At 37.9% G+C, this 24,061-nt stretch overlaps 3 protein-coding genes across 5 annotated transcripts in view; 2 read left to right on the forward strand and 1 right to left on the reverse strand.

The window, feature by feature from the left end:
- Window positions 1-24,061, reverse strand: part of LOC140306992 (zona pellucida sperm-binding protein 4-like) — a 29,788-nt gene that overhangs the window by 2,878 nt on the left and 2,849 nt on the right. The window lies entirely within an intron of this gene.
- LOC140306996 (zona pellucida sperm-binding protein 3-like) lies at window positions 3,088-5,589 on the forward strand. Its single transcript, XM_072385673.1, has 8 exons — window positions 3,088-3,556; window positions 3,672-3,790; window positions 3,965-4,068; window positions 4,158-4,335; window positions 4,447-4,564; window positions 4,669-4,751; window positions 4,835-5,046; window positions 5,213-5,589. Exons 1-8 carry the CDS (start codon window positions 3,146-3,148, stop codon window positions 5,287-5,289), a joined length of 1,302 nt encoding a protein of 433 aa, XP_072241774.1. The 5' UTR covers window positions 3,088-3,145; the 3' UTR covers window positions 5,290-5,589.
- mapk8ip2 (mitogen-activated protein kinase 8 interacting protein 2) overlaps window positions 6,767-24,061 on the forward strand; it is a 28,758-nt gene continuing 11,463 nt past the window's right edge. For all 3 annotated transcript variants that reach the window (XM_072385665.1, XM_072385666.1, XM_072385667.1), the window contains exons 1-2: window positions 6,767-7,239; window positions 17,575-17,680. In XM_072385665.1, coding sequence (XP_072241766.1) covers window positions 7,175-7,239; window positions 17,575-17,680 — 171 coding nt within the window. In that variant the 5' untranslated portion in view covers window positions 6,767-7,174. The remainder of the gene's footprint in view (window positions 7,240-17,574; window positions 17,681-24,061) is intronic.

Here is a 24,061-nt window from a genome sequence, read left to right on the forward strand (position 1 = left end):
CACAGGGTCTGCTCGACCTGTACTGTTGTGCCTTATCTTATCTCTCAGTTTGACATTGTGAAAAAGTGCATGGTTAGAACAAGCAGGTCATCTGTGTATACATATGACACACAGACGACCTGCTGTATGACCTTTGAGTATTTTTGCTGTTTCACTCGATCAACGCAATCTTTACAGATGAAGTTAGAACAAGTTTAACACAGTTAAAAATAATCAAAATGATCACACCATGCATTTCACTCTAAGTAAATATTACCTAAGCGACTGGATAGTGTATTGGAAAGACTGAAAACTTTCTGAACCCAACCCCTGAAAGGTACTACCTCCAGTTGCGGTCCTTAGGCAAGACCCCCTTACGCTACCTGCCTACCTGGGATATGAGTGTAAGTTGCTTTGGATAAAAGTGTCTGCCAAATGCATAAACATAAATGTTCGTCTGACTCATAATCATTTTACCGTAGGATACTTTTAAAGGATTTTCAATATTTAGAAGTTTTGAAAATATATTTGAAACATTATAGATAATTAATATTGTACTAATACTATCTACTAATTATATATTAAAGTTTAACTCATGCAATCTTAAAAATGTTGTTTCACCACAGGTGTTTTTAACTCTCTGAAATAAAAAAATATGAAAAGGGTATTTAGGATTTAGGGTAATTAACCTACTCGATGTAGAACTGATAATATCTTTAACATCTTAGTAGTCATTAAATTCTAAAATTGTGTCAAGTTTATCAGGAGTTCCTGCAGGGGAAACTTACATATGCCCTCTTTTTTGTATTTGATGGTAAATCATTTGAAGATAATAGAGTTATGGGCAGTGAAGCAGTACTGTCAGCAGAAGGATGTACTGTACATGCTTGATTTGTACCAAGGTGATTTTTTTTAAAGGCCTGGTCAGCAAAATGGGTGAGTAGAATTTGCATGTTAAAACATATCCTCTCTTGCTTCAAATTGAAATGAAATGATCTGACTACCCCATACAATACAGCAACTAACTCTAGCTTTTGAGATGCAGACACAGACAGGTTATGTTTTAAAAAAAAGAAAGAAGAAAAAAGAGACCTGCTGCACATTATTAAATGTGACACATTAGAGTGGATTTTTTTATACCCATGTATACGTCACTAGCTTTTGGATATGAAAATGGAGAAACTGAGATCACTGCAGAAATACATCACAGAACAAGACCTAATTAAGATTACTTTAGCAAACATCAATATTTCAAATCTTTCTAATATTTTTAAACAATAGAGCTAATTTTAGAATACATGCAGATCAGATTTAATTTCAAATAATTGATCAGCCACACCACAGGACCTGGATCAGGAGTAACACCAAAACTAATTAATCTATAAATTGGTCCTGACAAGACTTTCTTTCAAAACACCCAGCCATCCATAACTTTTTGAGAAATGCTAACAAACAGGACAAACTAAGACAAAACCCCCTGTATCTGCCCTGCATTGGGAAGAATGCCATAGGAAAAATTAAATAAAATAAATCCAAGATATACATGATCTTATAACTGAAAGCTATGTCTCAGCTTATATTATTTTATTCTTGAGACATGTCACACAATTTGTTTGTTAGGCACAAAAACAAAACAAAACTGTGTGATTTGGAAAGAAGTGAAAAGAAGTGAAAGTATATGTGGAAACAACAAAGCATCAACCTGAATCACTTCCGAAGTTTTGTGTCAGAGTAAAATACTCTATATTGAAAAAATCTTACCAGAAGTTTTAATCAGGTAATAAATGTCACAAACAAAAAAAATACTCTTAAAGAACTTCTAAGTAGAAGAATTAAAAGTATATATATATTGATTTTCTTTATTCCTTTTAATCAAACCTTTTATCATATCTAATTTTTGTTCAATATTATTTGAATTATATGTTTTAAACTCCATGTTTTAGTTAGACATTTTAACTTCATTTTGTAGTTAGACAATTTAACTATATAGCTGAAAAGCTTTTTATCTATTTTGTTCATTTTACACCTCTTCATCTTATTTTACTGTTTTAGTCTTTCAGTTTTTAGCTCCAGTGTTTCCTCATGGGGGCCTACCACACTGGGAGCTGCTTTTTGGTCCACTGACGAGGGTGCTATTCTGTTGACTGCTCTGGCCCGGGTGGCTGGAGGACTCTGCACCTTGGTGTGGGGCCTCTTGTCTGCCCGGGTCGGGACTGTCTCTGTCTCTGTGTCTCTGTCTCTCAGTGTGATCGGCCCCCCAAGGTGGCTTTTTCCTTGCCTTAGGTCTGGGTGCCCGGACATGTCTCTGTCTGATGGATGCAGTGGGTCTGAGCTTGTGTTTTTCTCCGTGTCTCTCTGGGTATTTATGGGGGTGGGTGGGTTGGTATGTTCTATCATTGTTGTTTTTAGCCTCTGTGAGGCACTTTGTGTTACTTTTAAAGTATGAAAGGTGCCATATAGATAACATTTCTTCATAGGGTTTATCATTACAATAAACTGGGTTAGTGTCCTAAAACTGCAAATCAAGAATCTTGAATAAATGGTAAAAAAAAATACATATAAATAAAGCCATTTCAAGGCTGATCCTCAGGACCATTTTTCTTCCTCATGTCAGTTGACCTGATCTTCCAAGAGACTCATGGCAATCTGAGCTAACTGCAGATGAGACTGACACTTGCAGAGTCAGTCTGTAGAATGGCTCCATATCAGTCTAACTTGGTTAATCCAACCTGGTAGCAGTTGGAACCATATTGATCAACAGACCTTCACATAATTTACTTTGGCAAAACAATTTAAACTGTCATGATTAGGGCAGGTAAACCTAACCCTGGGTCAACATGACTTTTTGTGACCTTTGTTTTGTCAACTATCAACTATATATCTTAAGAAAACAATTTTAAGAAAAAGCTTGGAGTAAATATATAATTTTAGACTGACACAATTGAAGAATCTAAATTAAAAATTGTTGTAGTTTTTGATCAGCAACAGCAGTCTTTTTGTTGGCTGAGGTGTAATCATACCGGTCACAATAAAGGGGAATGGCCAGCCGAGGAGGCGGGATTATAGGATGAGTAAACAGATTCACTGTATTATAAAAGCAGATGAACATTTCCACATTCCTTACAGCACGCAGTGAACTAATCTGATCACTTGCGGTTGTGAAGTCATGGTGATGAAGCTGACTGCTGTTTGCCTTGTGGCGCTGGCCTTGCTTGGCGGCTTCGGTGCAGCTCAGCAAAAACCCCAATCTCCCTACAAACAGAAGCCTTCAGACCCCCAACAGAAAAAGCAGACATTTGAAAAAGAACTCACCTGGGCATACCCTCAAGATCCGCAGCCTGAGCCCAAACCCAATGTGCCATTCGAACTGAGGTTTCCTATTGCTGCATCAACTGTTGCTGTTGAGTGCAGAGAGGATATAGCTCATGTGGAAGTCAAAAAGGACATGTTTGGGACCGGCCAGTTAATCGATCCAGCTGACCTTACCCTGGGAACCTGTGCTCCTGTTGCAGAAGATCCCTCCGCTCAAGTGTTGATTTATCAATCTCCACTGCATGAATGCGGGAGCTTCTTAATGGTAAGAATAATGCAAGATAACAGTCATTGAAAAATTAACTATACTTAAAAATGAATTACAATTCAATCTTAAAAATATTATCATATAACTCTGTTTGTTTTCATGTCTCTGTGAGATGTCAAATGATGCCCTTATCTACTCCTTCACTCTGAACTATAACCCTAAACCTCTGGGCAGCTCTGCTGTGATCAGGACAAACCAAGTTGCTGTCATTGTGGAATGTCACTACCCAAGGTTTGTTAAGTGGCACCATTGCTGTAAAGTGCTATTCAATATGTAGTTTACATGAGCATATCCATAACCTGTAGATTACAAACTCTGATCTGTATTTTCCAGTGGATGTGTGCATTTTATTCTATTCATTATTGTAGATTTCTGCAGTCTAATGGAACACATCTTGTTACTTAGAAAGCACAATGTGAGCAGCCTTCCACTGGATCCCCTCTGGGTCCCATTCTCTGCAGTTAAGATAGCAGAAGAGTTCTTGTACTTCACTCTGAAACTCATGACTGGTGAGTTTAAAAAGAATGATCGAAGGAATAAAACTTTTATGCAACTATACATTTGTTAACATTATTAAATGTTGCCTCTTATTACACAGATGACTGGATGTATGAGAGGCCAAGCTACCAGTATTTCCTTGGAGACTTGATACGTATCGAGGTTACTGTTAGGCAATATTTCCACGTACCCCTCCGTGTTTTTGTGGATAGATGTGTGGCTACTCTTTCACCTGACTCAAACTCAATGCCCCGATATGCCTTCATTGAAAATCATGGGTAAAGTAGCATTATAAGTTATCCAGTGTTGTTATTTACTTTAGGAATAGATTAAAACAAAAAAATACAAACATTTATATAAGTCTCTAATATCTATTTTGTTTTGGGTAGGTGCTTGCTGGATGCTAGAATCACAGGCTCTGATTCTAAGTTCATGCCTCGCTCTGAAGAGAACAAGCTTCTGTTCCAGTTGGAGGCCTTCAGGTTCCAGGGTTCTGACAGTGGGATGGTATGCATCCTGAAAGACAATAATCAACTTAATTATGTGCTCAATACTACAAACGATCATGTCTGACACACCATAATTTCCAAAACCCCTTATTATTCAAACAGCTCTATATTACCTGCCACTTGAAGGCAACATCTATTTCCTATGCCATTGATAGTGAGCATCGAGCTTGTTCTTACATTGACGGGTAAGTCTTTTTGAGTTTATGTACATTGATGTGAATGATTGAGACACTGATGTAGTATTAACCACTAAAATATCCCTTAAAAGGTGGAGGGAGGCCAGTGGAGTTGACGGAGCTTGTGGCTCCTGTGAATCAGGTGGATTTGATGTATACACCAGTAGTGCGATTTCACCTGGTGTTTCCTCTATTGGCACGGGAGGAGGGACAACAAGTTCTGGAGGTTCTGGAAGTTCTGGAGGAGCAAACCTTGCGGATGTTTTGGCAAAGAGGAAATATCGTGATGTGTCCCAGGCCGAAGGTATGGCATAATCTTCCAAAGCATTTTCATATTTCATAATCAACAGATCATAGCATTTAGTCAGAATTTACATTATGTGAAATCCTAGATGGATAAATGGTGGCCTGTGTTTTTAGACAACCCCAAAAAGGGCGAGTAATATATGTCTTCTGTCTTCCTTTCTCAGTTTTCGAATGGGAAGGTGACGTCACTCTGGGCCCCATCCCCATCGGGGAGAGGAGGATCTCTGAGACAAAGGTTTAACAGACATTTCTGCTCAGGCAATGATCATCAAAATTAAAATTATCATTGGTTCATAACTCTCTGTATCTCATGTTCTTGCCTCTCAGTGGTAGATGTGTGAAAACCTGTTTGCTCTGTTGCATCTAGTCAGAATTGAAAAATATATCTGCATAACAATGAAACATAAAGAAATCAGAGCTCTTTAAGAGCAAAGTGTAACTCATTTCACATCCCACTCTGTGCAATGGTAATATCACTGTCTAACAAATAGATTGTAATGCTTTACATTTGGTGGAAATAAAAAGTGCAACTTTCTGAAAAGTTTGACTCGCTCACTAATGTTCACATTTCCTCAAAAGCTAAACGATGAATGTCACCACAATGCATTCATTCAGTAGAGTGGAATAAAGTGGATTATGATTTCCTGTTACTAAAAACCTGTAAAAAAGTCAAATAAATACAACAGCAAAGAGGTAAATAATTACAAAATGACATCATAAACATTATGAGTCTAATCTTTGAAGACCAAGTATCTTTATAGTTTTGCACAGTTAATCAGTCAGTCTGCTAAGCCTAATGCAATCTGAGACAAAACAAATGTAAAGGTTAGCCAAGAAAGGGTTCACTCTTACATGATCATTTTGATTGTGTAGCCACACTAATGAATGTGTGAATCATGCTAAATAAGGGTTTTATTCACTTGTCCTGTCAGGTCAGGCAGGTTTCATTCGGTGAGTGCGTATCTACTGACCTCGTTTGGCACAAACGGTGAACTGCACTTAGCAATGTGCTCAGTTTCAGCACCACAGGCAGTGAACAGCTACACATTGCGGCGCTCAGTACAGCATGCTCCACTGATGAACAATACTTCAAAATGATCCTGTTCGGTAAATGTAAATGTCGAAGGAGGTTTTAACCAATGTTAAGCAATGTCACTGATAATTTGAAATTTGCCTTTTTAAAGTTGCTTTTTACGACAGATTTAAAAATGTGGTGTGAATCTACAAAGCCAATACCAACAATCCAATTAGCTCTTCCTGTTTTTCTTTTTAAGTTTGATGTCTTCATTTTGTACATTATATCCCAATTTCCTGTTTCACAGCTGTTCTCCTGTCAGTATGAAGGTTTTTTTCCCTCATTGTATCCCTTTATGTTCTTTCCACCGTGTGCTGTGTATTAACCCATTATGTTTGATGACAATGATGATACTATATGGTTTAGATAAGCTAAACAATATCAATCAACACTCAACATAATAATTTCACAAGGTAGCTACTGTACAGTGACTTAATATTCAAGCACAGATTTTTAGGGAAACCCCTGGATATCCCCAAGGACGTGTGCTGGTCAGCGTATATGTCAGGATAAAAACTTTAATATTTTTTTACGCCACTGCCTCGCTACGTGGCTCTGTCTGTACCGACTCAGGAAAGCCTGCTCATACGGCAACAACACTGACGTTACATCGTCTGTTCAACACCCGCCCTCCCCCCTCCTCCTCTGCCGCTGCTTGTCTCCGCACTGCTGGCCCTTTGCTGTTGTGTATCACAGCCAGCATCACGGCAGCGGAAATCTGGCAAGCAAATCACGAACTGCTGTCCGCAAACTGTCCGCTCTTTGATTCGCGTGTACACATCGAGGGAAAGCAGGATCTTCCACGGCCTCTGAAACGCATTCCTGCTCCTAGCACTCCTACCGATCCTGTTTATGTGGATGGTTGACCGCAGATTTGATGGAGCTGAGCAGGCTCGTCTGATTGAAGGCTTGAGGCCAGGCGGGCATTTGTGGGGCCGCAGAGAGAGAAACCTCTGTCCAAGACTCCGTCAGTACCTTGCCCTGTGATTGTTAATGGACTGCGCTCCCTCCGTGATTTTCTACTGTCGTTCTAAGTCATTTGTGGTAGAAGATGGCGGACAGGGCTGAGATGTTTTCCCTATCTACTTTCCATTCGCTCTCTCCTCCTGGCTGCAGGTAAGAGCTCACATGAGGCGTGACAATGACGGAGGATGCGCAAGGTTGAGAAGAGAAGAATAATACAGTAATGGCGCAATAGTCAGTATAAGGGTCCGTTTTGAGTTGATGATAATGATAAAAGGCACTCTCCCATCCTAAGTATTTATATTTCTGAATAACCTGCTATTGGCCTGCTAATGCCACTCTGAGCGCTTGTGTAGGCTACGCTGCTTCCGAGCCGCGCAGGTTGATGACTTGATGATGACTATTTGTGAGGGACAGCTATTGTTAATTTTCTAAACTCTAAAGAAGGCGAAACGTTTTTTAAAAAAAGGCAAAAGGTTAATCTCAAACATGCGCTACAGTCACCCGTTTGCGCATTCTCCGTGTGAGGCCCACGCCCTGTTGAGTCCAACCCAAGCAAGGGCATGTTGCTGAACAATGATTTACTGAAGTCCATCTGCTGTTGTTCTAGATAAAATACCACAGACTTTTTGACACAGTTCTGCTGGCTTCGCCTTCTTGCGTAGGCACATGTAAAAGTGGTGTTTTATTGGCAACCAACAGAAGACTGTAAATTGACGTAGAATCAGTGACACAACTAAAGCATTGGTTGGTAATCTTAAAAACACATTATTCTATGATGTGTAATTGGTGTTTATATGTAAATTAAGCACACAGTGAGTAATATTACACTGGTTTGATGTGACTGCAGCAATATTTTATTTTTATTTTTATCAATTTCTTAGTATTTTTACTTAATGAGTAATTGTTGACTAAATAACGTCAACAATTACTTAGAAATATTATTTAACACCATATATATATAATCTAAGATTAGCTCTATTATAACAGATGTAGTTTCACAAAGAAAAATAAATAAAAATGGGAAAAGTATAAATGAATGCATTATGAAAGAAGGATAGGAGAGTCGCTAATACATTTAATGCAGAAGCCTCTCATCATCCCTGTCTGCCTCCACATGGCCCATGTTCTACAGAGGCAATCACATTAGCAAGCTTCTCCTGGTGGATTTTATATCCAGGCCATGTACTCATGTGGGATTAGCTCAATCTGATGGATGGATCATATAAGATCAATGGAACTGATTTTTTGCATGATTACCAGTGACCTTAGTTTAGATCACAGAGCCAACCTCTGGCCATGGCATCAATATTTTACATTTCCAGCACAGGTAGATAGCCTATGTGTATTAATCCTTTTTTATTTACACTTTTAACCTGCTCATACTTTGCATTAGTCTCTCCCCTACTTGTTTCTCAGCTGTCAGCAATGAAGCCCCATCTACAGTCCACTAAAGACATGTGAGAAGTAGATTGCGTCACTCTTATTGTCTGAAATGGGGTGGGGGCTGATTAGTTTCACTCCAGTTTTTCCGTTAGATGTTATGACCGCATAAGTTGTTTGTATTTATTTATTTTTGTCAGTTTTGGATTATCAGTTTTGTACTATGAAAATAATAAACTGATGAAATACTGGCGTGAAGAAGATTTTGAAGTACAAAGTGTGTTTGTACAATAGATTATGTGTTTTCCTGTTCTCACTATTTCCGCGTATACATTTGTATGTGATGTCTCCTGCACCAGAGGTGTGATGGTGTGGTACGGTAATCTGCCTTACACAAAACTGACAGTGCTTCAAGTGGGCAAGATAATCCGTAAGAGGGACATCTTTCCCCCATGAGCTACTGAATTTCATTACAAACTATTATTTCTACGACACTGAGGGAACAATCTTCACTGGGAATGTCAACTTTAACAGACACATATGAATATGTGTCTCTTATCAACTGATGTGAACATTTCATTCATGTTACATATCTGCTCTTAAGAGAGATACATGCCTGAATATGCCTTTCCAGCAAAGACTCAGATCCACAGTGCAGTGAATTAGAAGATGAGACCGTAGTGTTCAGCTTACTTGATTTTTCAATTAATTTTTAAAATCTTTTTTTGATCTTGACTTATTTTCATAACTTATTTTCACAGAGAGACACTATTTTACATAATTTTGGATATCCCTTGCTGTGGTTTTATGAAAGCCTCTACATGATTTTTTTTGGCACTGATTCCAGTGCCAAAAAGAGTCCATACTGTGCCTCAGTTTTTCCCTGTGGTGAAGGTGTTTTTGCTGATTTTGGTAGATTAGCACAGGCAGTGGACTTGAGGGAAGTATTTAGCTTTTTTACTTGATTAATGACCATAGATGATTCTGATCCCTCTTTTTGAATCTAGTTCAAAGATGGTGTATATAAAAAAGAGCTTTGAGTCCAACAAATCCCCCTCTGACTATCGATTTTTTAAAATTTTCATTGCATCTTCACAAAGTAATTTCTTCAAACAACATGATCTATCTTGCAAAGAAAAGCCCGTATGATCTTTGAATATCTTTTTTTATTTTATTAGTGTTGTCGTCATTTTCTTCATCACTGACAGTTGAGGAAAACTTTCCCTGAAATCACTCAATTTTCACTGAAATAATGAGTCAGTAGATGTTATAAACCATTCAGACAGTAAACAAATAAAATGATTGTTTTATGATCCACACAGTGTTGTTCATTTTTAAGTCTCAAGTCTATTATACATTTCACATCAAAGGTTATGGACCTTTATTTGAAGATTATTTTGTGATGGAGAAAGTCTGTTGCTGTCTGAACTTAACAACAGATTACGATTTTCATTTTGATTTCATCAATCTCCAACTAAATTCCACAGATCATGGGTGGTAATTATATTTAGGGCTTGATAGCCACATAAACTGCTTTTTGATTATTTCATAGCATGTTTTCTATCTCTTACACGGCAGTTAGAGCTTAGTATTTTGCCTGGTGAATCCTTTGAACATGCTAACTGAGGAAATCGAGTCACAGACCCTATTGAAAACAGCAGAAAGCCGCTCCCAATAATCTTCTATTCGTATTTGTAATATTTTTGTGTCGTTTTAAAAATTTTCCCCCACAAGGACTATCATTGTGAACCATCTTTGCAAGTCAATGTTCTACTTTTGCCTTCCAACTCTTTGAAGGCAGCTGGAGAAAGCAGAGTGGATGGCAGGGAGTGGTGGTGGGTATGGTTACCATGGGGTAAGAGGCTTAAATCAAATACAGATTCATTTGAGCTTAAGCACTCCATCTCTGCCTCCCTCCTGCCGCCTTCCCTTCTCCCTGTTCCCTGTTTGTGTTTTTTTTCCGTTTTTAATATGAACATTCATCATTTATACGTACAAGATATGAAGTTTAACAGGGGTTTGCAGTAGGTTTCTTTGGTGTGATTAGGGTTTTCAAAAGGATAACTGCTAAGTAACATTGGATTATTGATTGGATTGGTACTGAAACTAACATTTGCATCCATTTTTGATTAATCCTCTAATGTTTCTGTACTGTAGTCATCAAATATTAGACTTTATGGCTTCAAGCAAGATTTTTCGTCCTAATATTTCAAGTGTAAATTTCATTATTGATTAAATGCACATTTTAAACAGTGTAGATTCTCTTCCATGTGAAAAAAAATATTTTATGGACAGAACTGTATTAGAGATGATAGAAATTAACTTAATCTGAGAGAGAAAAAGGACACAAAGCCTACAAAGAATGGTACAAAGCCTGGCTTCCGACAATGAACCTTGACTGTATTGTTTTCTTGAAGTAGGATTGTCATTTTTTCTGAAAGTCACAGTGGTGATCGCTTCTTGTTCTCCCTCAACCTTTAAGCGTCAGTTTGGCCTCTATTTGTTAAGAATGACCTTGAGCAGAAGTGGACTAAATGTAGGTTAAGTTACTGTGTGGCACCTGGTAGAGCTGTACACCACATAGTGTGGAAGACATTGCACACTCACTTGGATGCTGTCAACACTGCAGTGGTAGCTGTTCCTCATTTAAAAGGAATCCTGAATTGAAACATTTCAGCATTTTAGAAAAGTAGACGAGCCTCCAGGTTCAAGTTTTTGCTAATTTCAGGGGCGGATTTTAGGAAAATCTTTGGTTTTAACATTCCTCTATGTCTGTAGCTTTTACTGACACGGTTTCTTACATTTTGCAGTGTTGGGGAAATGGGGCAGCACTCTTTTTGTCAAAACAAACAGAAAACAAAAGTAGAAACAGTAGAAGGTGTTGCACTGAACGAGACCAGAAAAAAAGTAAGGATAAGAAAAAAGTAGATGAAAAACAGATGATATGAAATGGTCTGAAACAATGTTTTCCACTGTTCTGTTTACTGTTATGAAAACTGTCTATATGTTCCAGATTAAAGGGCACATTGTTTCTGAAAGGGTCAGTTGTTGCTGTAATGCACAAACTTATTTTCTTGACGTGGTCGCAGCAAAGAAGATTAGCTTTCACGAAATTGGCTTTAAGCCATATGATTTTAATTTCTTCGCTACACCTTCAACCTTTGAATTCATGATTTGTCTTTCACGGCTACAACATTCTTTTTCCCTTCTAGTTTCATCTCCTTTGCTTACCCACCTGTCTGCTTATCCTTCAGTTTCACTAAACTCCATTGCAAAATCCAAACAAGGGACGCTTGTGTGATAGTGGTAACTATTTTGTACATAGCTATAATGATGTGGTGTTTTTTCTATTGTGAATTACACTCACCTATGCTACAGTCAAAGCTTCCCTGAAGAACTCATTAACAGCCTCTTTTCCTAACGTGTGGTTAAGATCTTTACTTATTTTGCCAGGTAGGAAATTTGTTTTGATGGCTTTCTGATGTGTGTTCATCCTTATTTTTTACGGTGCTGATGTACTTGATTTACACAAAAAAAACGAGGCAGGTTGATGAAGACGTACTGAATATCATATTGCACCAGGTGTTACATTGCACCACCTCCAACACACATATATATACACATGCACATACATATACAGAGTGTCAAGGGCACTTGAGCATTTTTTATAGGGTTGCTGCAGTTTAAAATCACTGCACTGTCAGCAAGAGATTTTGTCTGTTTATCATAAACCAACCTGTTCTGACTTCCAACTTGTTGCATATGGATGCATTGTTGGTAGCCCTCAAATCACCCATCCATCCATCTTCTATGCCTGCTCAGTCCATTTAAGGGTCACAGGGCTGCTGGAGCCTATCCCAGCTGCCATTTGGCGGGGTCACACAGAAAAAAACGAGACAAACTATGAGAGTTAGAATAGTTGTTTTTAGTACTTGAAATTGACCAGGAGCAACTGAAAAATGCAAATTGAGAGCAACATTTCACATGCCACTTTAATGATTTTAGGCTTGCACCATTATTTCCCACCATTTTGTCTCAGTTGCAAAGAGGATTAAATACTGACAACAGATTTACATAACATTAGAATAGATTAATATTTATTCAAATGCATGTAGGTATGTTAGTCAAACTCTAACACATCCAGATAATGCAGTCAAGGATTGAATCACTTCCTCATGTAAAGCATTACTAATAAAATTCAGGTTTTGTAACAGCTGCATCATTGAAGTAACTTAAAGACAGCATCTGTGCAGTGGATTTAGTTATACTTAAATGTGTGGAGATCTCCCACAAAGAAAATTATAAACATAATATTTTCTCATATAGTCCACAGCATCTCATGTATATATACATATGTATACTTCAGTCAATAATTTGATTTTGCTACCATATATGTTTTCTGGGACAAGAACTGTGTTCCAATTCCAATTAAGAGGTCAAGTCGAGCTGGACTTGTAGTTGAACTCAGCTGTGCGTGTAACCGAGCTGCATGACAGCTTGTTTGCTTTAGTTCCGTTGGTAGATACATTTTTATTTCATGGCAAGTTTATTCTAAGTATCCGTAGTTTACATCTTTGTTAAAAATTGTCTGACAACAAAGAAAGTGCACTAACACAGAATCCAAGAGGAAAAGTCCAAATAGTTAAGTGAACAATAGTTTGGTACACTCATTGACACACCGTCCCTTATTTCCCTAAAACTGAATAAAAAATTTCTTCTAATCCCCACCCCAAATCCAAGGCTTTTAACAACTTTGGTCTTACTAAGGTTGTTAATTCATCTGGTCCAGTGAGGATCAGATGAATCAGAGTTGGAAAACTGCCCTTCTGTTGCCCACAGCCCCAGGGCCTGTGCTGTTGTGACAATGATAGCTCATGTAGAATGTCAAAATCTTTAGACAGGGTAGATATACTATTTTGTTTCTACCTGAAAGTGGTATAATTTCACTTCTGTTTCAATTCTGTTTTGAATATATAAACATTACCACAATAGCAGTAATCTCTTACAAGATATAGTTGTTTAAAAGAGTCTGAGTACAACTCCAAATCAGAAAAATTTGGTTTGGTATGGAAAATACCACAAAATTCTGCACTGAAAAAAACCCTGCAGTGATTCTTACATTTACTTTGACTTTTATGTCAATGTAGATGGTAAGAATCTGACATGTTTAAAGTTTTTTCTTGTTGGCGTCATTTAGTATATCAATATACATCCATTTCTGCATTTTAGGCCTACAACACATAAGAAAAACATGTTGGGACTTGGGCAATTTAGGGCCACCAGTGAAGTAAAAACAGAACGGGTTAATAATTTAAATAAGTCAAATTTAATGTAAAAATGGCTGCCTTTCGTTTTTGTGGTGGTTCACATTGTTCCCTCACAGTAAGTGGGTTCCTGGTTCGAATCCCAGCTGTGGTCTTTCTGTGTGGGGTTTGCTTGTTCTCCCTATGCATGCATGGGTTGTCTCTGGGCACTACAGCTTCCCCCCATATCTACAGGTGTTGCAGTTCTTAAACTGTCACAAACATAAACTGCTGACTCCCGTCTATAAACACATCTTTTTTAAATGCAATTTTAGATAAAAATAACAATGCATATTAATGAAAAATGTAAGGAGTGACTGCAAGTTTTCACAGTAAAAAATTCTATGTTTGGTAGTTTTCCAGAAGAGTGACATGCATGGCTGTCAGCCAGGAAGCCTGAGTTCATCTCCCATAATAAACAATACTGTTTACACTTTATTTAAAACTTGTTTCATGTTGCCTTGTTCTACTTTAGCTTTCATTCACAGAAATTCACATTTCTAACAAAAATTGACCAGTCAGGGTGTTGGAAAAACATCATGGCTTATCTTTAGAAATACTCCCTCAACACCCAGTCCACATTGAAATCTCCTTTTTATGGCTTACTGTGTGATGAGTCCTGGCCCTTTTGCAAAACACAAAAAGAAATTGTACAGGCGCTCGCAAAACCTCCTATTGAAAATTCGTTAAAAAGTCATGCTGGGTGTTGCAAAAATGTGCAATAATAATAATAATGGTGATAATAATAATATATTTGGTGTCTATTTCAACATGGTTCACCACGAGACTAAGTTGTATCATTGAACTGGAAGGTGCAGGGTGACGCCAGCTAAACAGTAATGTTATCTGTCATGGTATTTTCTTTAGTTGGAGACAGGAAATTAAAATGTATTTCCATACAGACTCACATGGAAAAAAACATGGGATGTTCAAAAAAAGACGAAACACATACATGTTGACAATAAGAATGTAAGTTGTGACTGAGAAAAGCAGAGGGAAGGCAATGATCCACCATACACTGCGGATTAACATATCAAGGAGATAATCTTTCAGAGGGAATGAAATAAACTAGTCCAATGTGTTTATTGTTTCATTAAATTCCTATATTTTCACATTTTGTGATCTGGGAATGCTTTTTTATCTTGAGCTTCGCCTCCACTGCTTCTTATGAATTTTTCTTAATAGTGTGCATACAAAGACAGAGTTTGATCATTTAGGAGTAGTAGCAATAGTGGCTATAGCTCACTACGAATGTCTGAAATTAGTACTCTTGGACCTGGATTAATCTGATTGTCAAACTCCAGAGTTAGCTCGGTCTGCATGGAAGTGTTTTTTTTTTCTTGCTCCATACCAGACACAAATTATCTTTAATTCAGTCACAAAAGGAAAAACTTTGAGACAAAAGGTTGACTCCTGAGTAAGAGAGACGGAATAGCCCAAGGATTCCATAAAACCTGGTCCAAAAACCAGGTGAACACCTTTTCACTGGTGGCTGTAGTCATTTTTACATGCATTTTGAGAGGAAAATGTTGATTTGGCTAATTAGTCTCTTCACATGGCAGATTATGAATTCTGAATAAAAACAGCCGTGGCCAGGCAACTAGGTGGCAAAAGATAATTCTAAACCTTTTTGTGCATCAAATGTTGACATATTTTCCTCCACTGTTCCCTAATTCAACATCAATAGACACATTAAACTGAAAACTGCTGCACTGATCAGTTCTAGTCAGGACTTTGTTCAGGATGTGGATACTTTGAGACATATTAACAGGTGATTTCTATTCTACTCATCTTTCTGGTAGTACTCAGTAATTTGTATCTGATCACATGACTTTGTTTACTTTCCTAATAGTGAATGAAATACATATATTTTTTCATTTAACAAGATCTTTTTAATGCTTTAGATTCACACAAATAGTGTCATCATCAAAGGTTTACACAGGTTTTGGTTCTCTCGGGCAAGTAGAAAGACTGACTGCAGAGGAGGAGGAATTTAACTTAGTACAAGTGCCTGTTAATGACAGATATGGATTATCTCTGTAGCAATTTCCATATCTTTGCCATTCAGAGATTTAAGGACAGTTAACATAATTAAGTCACAAGCTGATTTTCAACTACAAGCGAAGCTGATGTTTCCCAAAGACCAAAACTGCTCAGTGGCGTGGCTGTAATGAAACTACAAATATAAATCACATGTATGTATAGTTTGTAATCTCTTGGGGAACAGCAGATGATATAATCTACTCTCTACATGCTTAGCTTTAAGTTTTTCACATAGAAATATAGAATTGTTGATGCTACACCCTGACCTATAAATTGTGAATGCATTTCAAGCATATTATTATTATTATTCTTATTGCTTAGTTTACTGGGCATTTAATTGATTGAATCAGTACAGAAAAACGTAATGTGGGTAAAGAAACCAATATTGAGACATAGCAAATGATCCAAATAGCCACAGGACATGCTATTGATTGCATCTGCACCTATGGGGTTTACTCCCGAACAATGACGTTTATTTTACCAAAATTATTAATCTTGATGGAAATCATTGATATGCACTTAGGGCTGCCACAAGATCAGATTTTCACCACACTATTATCACAGCAAAACATGATCATATGATAATACCATCTCGTAAGAAAACCTTAATCTGCAATCAATAGATTTTTTTTCCTTAGCTGAGAACAAAACATAGTATTATAATGAGTATATTACCAGCACAATGTCCATATTTCATTCTTTTAAAATCACAATTACTGTCAATACCAGATGGATACAGTTTTTGTTTAGCATTTTATCAGAGGTAGATTCACAGGTTGCTGTAACTTTCCATAAATGGAAAGTTAATGTGTCATATGGCTTCATCATCAAATTATTATATACTTATCTTATTATTTCGCCATTTACCTTATTGCAACATTTATGCCATTTGAATTTGAATATTTTTTCATGACAAAAATTAAATTCCATGTTTTACTGAGTACTTCCTTAAATTCTTGCAACATTCTCTGTATGTACACCTTCTTTTATATGTTTTTTTCAGTCACCACACATTAAACCAGACTAGTAACATTTGGGAACTGATTTGTGACTCTTCAATGACTCCCTTTTTCTTTCCCTTCACATGCATCGGCTTGCCAACTTTTGATTTCAAAGGACAATGACACTGTGTAGAAAAAGACCCCTGTATGACTGTATGATGTAAACTCACATCCATACGTAATATGTGGACTGTCCTCTTCTTAGCAGGAAAGCTGCAATGCAGCATTTCCTTCAACACATTGCGAGCCAGCTGCTGCAGACCTCGGAGCCTGCTGAATGTAATGGAGCAAAGATGAAATAGAGCAACAAAACTTGCATTGCCATGGCTCATCACAAAGACATATATCCCTCCCTGCTGTAGAGTGCTGCTGCTGTAATTGGAAGTTTAGAAGCTTGGATCTAAGAGGCAGCTACTAATAATTCCCTCTAGTTTTGACAAGTTCTTTAGCTGATGTCCAGTTTAAACTGCAAGATTCAGTTAACTTATGTAGAAATACTGCTTTTTAATTCTTCCTGTCCAGCTAATTTTTTTTAAATGTGTCATATCTTAATGTTTGGGATGTCATAAGGGCATAGTAAGTGTGGCTGTGTGAGTCCAGTAAATGAGACTGAGACCCAGACAGAGCAGGTTTTAACAGGGTTGAGTGTGTGGGCACATATCACAGAGAAATTCCTTTCTGGAGTATTCACTGATGAAAGAGAAAAATTCACATTTTCACAACATGTAGTGAGAATAATCCCTCTCATGTATCCTTAGGCCAGCCCACGACATCAGCCTGGAGGAGTTTGATGATGAAGATCTCTCAGAAATAACAGACGATTGTGGGATTGGACTCAACTATGATTCTGATCCATATGAGAAGGTGAGCGTCTGTTTTTATGTTTTTTTTTATATCTCACCCATGTTTTGACATTATTTCCCCTATATGTAAGCACTCTTTAGTGTGACTGATTTCATTAGGAATGCATTCACGTAAAGCAGTTATAAAACTCAAAAGGTTTTCTTACCTATTACAAATAATGATTAAGGACAACCTGAGGATAAAACAGCAAATGTGGTGACATGAAAAAGTTTTGTCTACAGTATTTATCTAGAGAACACAGTTATTTTTCACTGAGCAGCTATCTGAGCCAAATGAATGAAAGAACAGTTAATAGTTTTAACAGCCAAAGCCTCTGCTCTCTGACTGACTACATATCAACACCTCAGCTGCTCCCATCCATCAACATTGCGTTTTCCTTGAGTTGACAGAAGCCATATTTATACTATAGTGAAGTTTAACCCTCACACTATAACGCTGACTGTTCAGTTACATGTAGAAAGGTAATATTTACTGCTGCTTCTAGCCATTGTCACTGTGTTTTACACCATCACTTTGCGCTTGGCAGGCTAATATCAATTGTTTTTATGGTGACATGGCATGTTGTTGTTAGAAAACTGACTCTCTAGTGACTCTTGTGATATTACAACAATCTCATGCAAATGGCAAATAACTGCGACTCCTTCCTTTATTCTCATAGGTGTGTTTTGAAGTAAGGAACATGAGCAGAAAAATGTCCAATGTGTGAGTGACTGCTAATGTTATGTGTTTTGTGTGAGAAGGTGTATACACTGGTCAAATCGTGTAATCTCAGAGCTTGGCTTGTGGAGCAATGGTGGCCCCACATTGCATATTACTTTTGCTGTGATCATGGCATAAAATGCACACTCTACTATACATTCAATTGATTTAAAGTGATACTGTGACATGCCAAATGGCATGCTATGTAGCTCATCTTATGAAAAGAAACAGCCAGCCAGTGATAGTTAAAAAGCTGTAAATCAACACAACAAGGCAAACTACCCACTTAAATTGCTGCCTTCTGACACTTGAACCATTAAACAGCAAAGTTAAAACATTGCTGACACTTATTTTCTTGAACCTTTAGCCAAAGGGATCCACCTTCTCTGCAAATAAGTGAATGCAGTATTACACATTGTATCAACTTATTAGACGTTTAGATAACTAGAATTAGAGATTTATATACCTTCATCCCAAATCTTCTGAGAAGTAGTGAAGCTGTAACTTAAATTGTAAGTTATGTTGTAGCTCCTGAAAATGCAGGCAGTAAGCTGACAGAAAGATTTTTTGATTTTAAGCTCTCAGTCATATGCTGTCCTCTTAAATTGGCACACAGCTGTTAAAAAACCTTTAGAACTCCGAAATGCACAAGAGAAATGCTCTGCTTTTTTCACTGAAACAACAAAGCTGACAAAGCTTTGTTTAACTGGACAAGTTGGCCACACTCTATGTACTTTGGCCATTGTAGAAATCATCCCGGATCTGAGAAACAGTCATTTATTCGCTTAACTACTGAGCATATAATAGATATTTCACGCAGTCTTTCCTATAACAATCTTATTCAAGCTACTGTGTAATAAAGTATAAGCAAACAATTGAGTCATTAGTTGTGTCGTCCTGCAAGACAGACCATCTTAGACTTAAATTATACAGTCATCCTAAACCCCCCTCTCCCTGTTTTTCCCTGTCCATCCTGTGAAATGTAAATGTTTTATGCAGGTGGCGTTGAGCCATGGCTGCAGCAGAGGGTGGGTGACCCAGTGCAGTTTGCTGCTATGCAGAGACAACCTCCTTCTCTCCCTCCCAAGTGTGCTTCCCTCCCTCGCTATGCAGAGTGTTGCTTAGAGACAGAGCTCACACTCCCTCTTCTCTGCTGCCCCTCCACTCCTCTCCCCTTAAAGCTTTCCTCCTTCTAATTTTTCCTCCTCTGTCTCTCTTCCCTGCCGAGGAGCCTGGGAATGGTGATTTATTTCAGGGGTGGTTGTTTCTGAGGGTTAAGCTTTTGGCATAAATCTCAGCTGGAGATTTTCCTCTGCTTTAATCCACCAACAAAACACATTATGGAAAGAGAGCAAAGCCTGTCTGTAAGAGAGCTGTTTTTGCATGGCATATGAAAAGACCTCTGGAGGAAAAGAGAGTGGATGTCATACTGTAGTAAACTGCATCAGAACCCCCTTTCTGCTTCCTGCATTCCCACCCACATGTTTTTAAGCACACACACCTCAGCAAAAACTCTGACTGCTCACTTCACAAAAATGAAAGCAGAAGGCAGAGACAGTGTTGGCCCTTGTTACGTTACATCATTGCCCGGAGCGAGTAATCTTGCTGACATGGGATGGATACACCCTCAGTTGCCCTCTGAGTGTGTCTAAATAACAGTGAAAGAAAGGTGGGACAGAAAACTGCATGCACAGGGTGCTTCACATGGTATTTGATTTTGCCTGCTTCAGTAAGATGCGTGACACTTTGTCAGCTCATCATCTTCATCATCATCAGCAGCAGCAGCAGTCCCTCATGCACAGCACTCTGCTGATGAAGACCAATGTTTTCAAGTCAGTATGATTTAGTCACATTGGGCAGCATGTCTTTGATGTTCAGGAAGAGCAGCCAATCTAAACAGTGAGATTATCCTTCGGCCCCAATCCCCAGCTCTGATAAATTCTAATTCGTTGTGGGGTTCAGGTCTCAATCTGCGTAACCTTGTAGATTATCACTTTATTTATGTGGCAAGGACACACACTGCACATTTGAATAAATCAAACATGATGTCTTTAAGCAGCTTATACTGTCGTTTTGAGGTGAAAGCCGGCAATTAAAGACAGTTATCTGATTTTCTGAGAAAATTGTACTCTGGAACTGAATGCTAAAATGCTTTTTTGCACATTGGACCAGGCTGTTCTTTACTTTAATGTTTAATGTCAATAAGGGACAGTATGTCCTCAAGGTTGTGAGTCGTTTATTTTTTTCCTTGCCCTTTACATTTCTTTAACACAACATGTCACCATAACAGTCTCAGAGACCACCGCAGATGGTATCTCTCCTTTTTATGTGTTTGTATTTTTTCACTGGGTCTCATAGACACACAAACACCCTGCTGCTCACCGCCTATACTTGCCCCTAATTCTTTACTTCCTGTCCCTCTAATAGCCAACTCTGTCTCTCTCGAGCCCTGATTGAACGGCATGAGTACATGCATAATTTAGCATGTGCCAGATCAGTGGTGTCTGTTTCTCAGCCGCAGTCTGAGTTTGAAATCCTGAAATTTACAGATGCACTGATAAGGTGAAGCACAAAAAGGTTTTCACTCATTCCACATTTTTTGTCTATATCAAATGTAATTTGAACAAAATTTTTCTCACAGTTGCAAATAACATAAACAAGCAGTAAAAGATGACAAGACATGTTCGAAATTTGAATAGATTTTAATAATTTGTTCTTTTCTTTTTCTTTCTTATGTTTTTATGAAAAATGCCATCTAATCAAGGTTGTTATTTGTAATAATCAACCATTCAACAACCTTAGCAACCAAAATGATCTTGATGATTGAGATTTTGGACCTCTTCCTTTCCTGAGTTTTGACAGCTTCCTCACTCTAAATAAGATCTTTATTTCCACAAATTCTTGATAAGACTCAGGTTTAGACCCTGCTGTTGTAAAGCTTGTTAGAGGAGCTTTATGATGTGACTGCAAATAGAAAGATTTGCTAAAAATTACTGCAAAAAGAGTACAAAAACTTAATTAATGTTTTGCTTTCCTTTGTCACTTGTTTCGCAGCAAGTGAAATAAATAATGGGTTAAATAAAAAGTCTCAAAGAAAATTTTGGGATCAACTGCAGGTGAAGGTCATCACCATCATTAATAGGAGGCTAACCTGTTACTGATACCAGCATAAAACTGTGAACTTAAAATTATGAACTGTGCCTTGTAGATAAGATTACTTGGGCAGATGCAGACAGACAGAAATGATGCAGGTTGTATGAATTATACAAAATGTTTAAGAAACACAAATACTATAGATCAGAGGTATGTATGGATTCTGGTGATGCATTGTGAATTATATGCAATGAAAAGACCCATTTGTACATATTACCCAGCCAACATACTAGCACAATATCTCAGTCACAGCAGAAAAGATCAGGGAAGTCCTTCATATAAGTAGCAATAATATAGACCCCCACTGTTTTCTTTTCACGCACCTCACATTAGATCTTAAAAGATCCCCCAATTCTCAGCATCTACTTCCCTTACGTTAAACTTATGGTTTCCTGGTATTCCCCTTATTTTGCTAAATTTAGCTGGTGTTTGCTTGGGGATCATGTCTTCAGTTTTTCTCATGCTTTTCCCTGTCACCTTGTGAGCTTAGTTGGCAATATGGTCCCTCAGTTCAACCAGAAGCCTTTTTCTGCACTGGTTAAACTAGTTTTTAAAGCAGGGCTAACCGTAGCTCTGATCTTCTGATGTACTGCAGCAGAGTCAGTATGTATGGAATTAGCCATGCTGAACAAGCCTGGAGGCTCTTAATGAGTAATCATAATGCTACACTGCTTTCAAGTTTTTTTGTTTTTTATATCGCTGCTAGCTGCTGTTAACACATCATAACATAAATGTTACTGGTCTGTGGTCAAAGCACAGCTGTTTAAAAAATGGGATTAAGAATAGATGGTATGTCTTTAGGAATGTCTCGGTATATTGAGGTTCCAGGAACTTACTTACACAGAATCCACTTGCTCTCAGATACCCGTGAGTGCATATGAGAGTTAGATTAATTCACAATGAAGCCTCTGTAGGAGCAGGTTTATCTACTTGATGACAGAGGATGCACTGTCACAGTACTGGATGGGATGTCCTTGGTAACTGGAAACTGTGGGGATCGATTGTTGCCGGCACACAACTCTTATTTTTAGTTTTAGTTTTTTTCTTAAGCTCGCCTGCCTGTCTGTCAGACTTGCTAGTGGATGTCTAATAACGGTGCATAACAGTGCTTATTCTCCCCTGGCAGATAAGTCATTTTCACAACCCACTTATTGGTTGGATTTTACACTTTCGTGTAGTTATAGATCACTTATGTCTGTAATTTCATAAAAAGAGCTTTATGAGAATGCAGATAATGTTTCAGATAATGAGAACAATTTCTCTTTTCCAAACATTTTCTCACACCTTAAAAGCTAAACCATCAACAACAACAACAAAAAAAAGAAATGTAAATTAGATAGAAGTGTGAATTTTCATGTGTGCTCCCTAGGCAGTAGATAGAGTGTTGATTTCAGCTTCTGTAGGATGAAGTGGATGCACCAGGCGTCAGCAGAATTATGTGTGGTGGATGGTTGAGAGGGTGAGCTTTGATTCCTCCATTAAACAGACTGCACTGAGAGGCACTAAAAACTGCTGTGCTGTTCAAACTGGAAAAAACAGACAAATCAATCCCTGGAACTGCATTGTCAAACTCAAAATAAGGAAGAGGTGGTTAGTAAACGTATCTAATATTAGCATGAGCAACACTCTCCAGCTCAGGTTCTCCAGGAACGTGTTTTATCAACTGTTGGGGATAAAAAAAAATATATATCAATGTCTACTTTAGAGATCCCAGTCGATCAATCCATTGTGTTCTCGCAAATATGCGACAGAACAACACACAGATTGTGGAGGTGTGTTCCAACAAACCTCAAAATCATTTAGTGCTCCGCTTTCCGGTAAACAAGTGGAAACCCGAGATATATCTGATTGATCCACTCTCATTATATTGCCCCCAGCCCTGCTGCTCTGCTGCACTATTATTCTATATTCTGCAAAGTTTAGCTTCTTTTTGACGATACTGTTGCTAAGATAGACAGAAAATATCCTTTTTAGAGCTGCTGGGCACAGGAAAGGTGGACACACTATACACTTCCATAAGTCTAATAGCAAACTAAAGTAACACAATCTTGGTTAAACTTTTGGAACTTGTCATGGCAAGAAAGGGTTTACAAATGCTTAATTTAATATTTCACACCAAAAGAAATCTTACTCATCAGTTGCTTTGAAGAGGACACACTTTTTGGATTTCCTTCAGTGTGTTAAATAGCTTTTTATTCAAATGCAAAAGGTCTACAAAGTCATAAATAGCAGAAGGAACATTTATTCTTTGTTATTGAAGACACAGCTCCTGAACTGCCTGGAACAACTTGTCCAGGCTGTTCTCCTTACTTATGTACACCACCTTTTAACACATTTGGCACACTCCAAACAAAGCATGAGCAGCTGCCTACACCATTATCACGCAATCAGCTGCCAATTCTGAGGACAATTAAAAACAAAAGATCTAAAATGGAGCATGTGTGCACCTGTGTTGCAACAATATAGTATGACAAAAAACAATGGCGTAAAAATGTGTTTTTATTATTAACATCAAAGCATACAAACCTA

Source organism: Leuresthes tenuis, unplaced genomic scaffold (genome assembly GCF_036924035.1).
Source record: "Leuresthes tenuis unplaced genomic scaffold, fLeuTen1.0.hap1 SCAF_5, whole genome shotgun sequence".
NCBI lineage: Eukaryota > Metazoa > Chordata > Actinopteri > Atheriniformes > Atherinopsidae > Leuresthes > Leuresthes tenuis.

Coding starts and splice junctions, on each gene's coding strand:
- LOC140306996 (XM_072385673.1), top strand. CDS start 3,146: ATGGTGATGAAGCTGACTGCTGTTTGCCTTGTGGCGCTGGCCTTGCTT. Junction 3,557..3,671: donor AATGCGGGAGCTTCTTAATG/GTAAGAATAATG, acceptor TGTCTCTGTGAG/ATGTCAAATGATGCCCTTAT. Junction 4,336..4,446: donor GCCTTCATTGAAAATCATGG/GTAAAGTAGCAT, acceptor TGTTTTGGGTAG/GTGCTTGCTGGATGCTAGAA.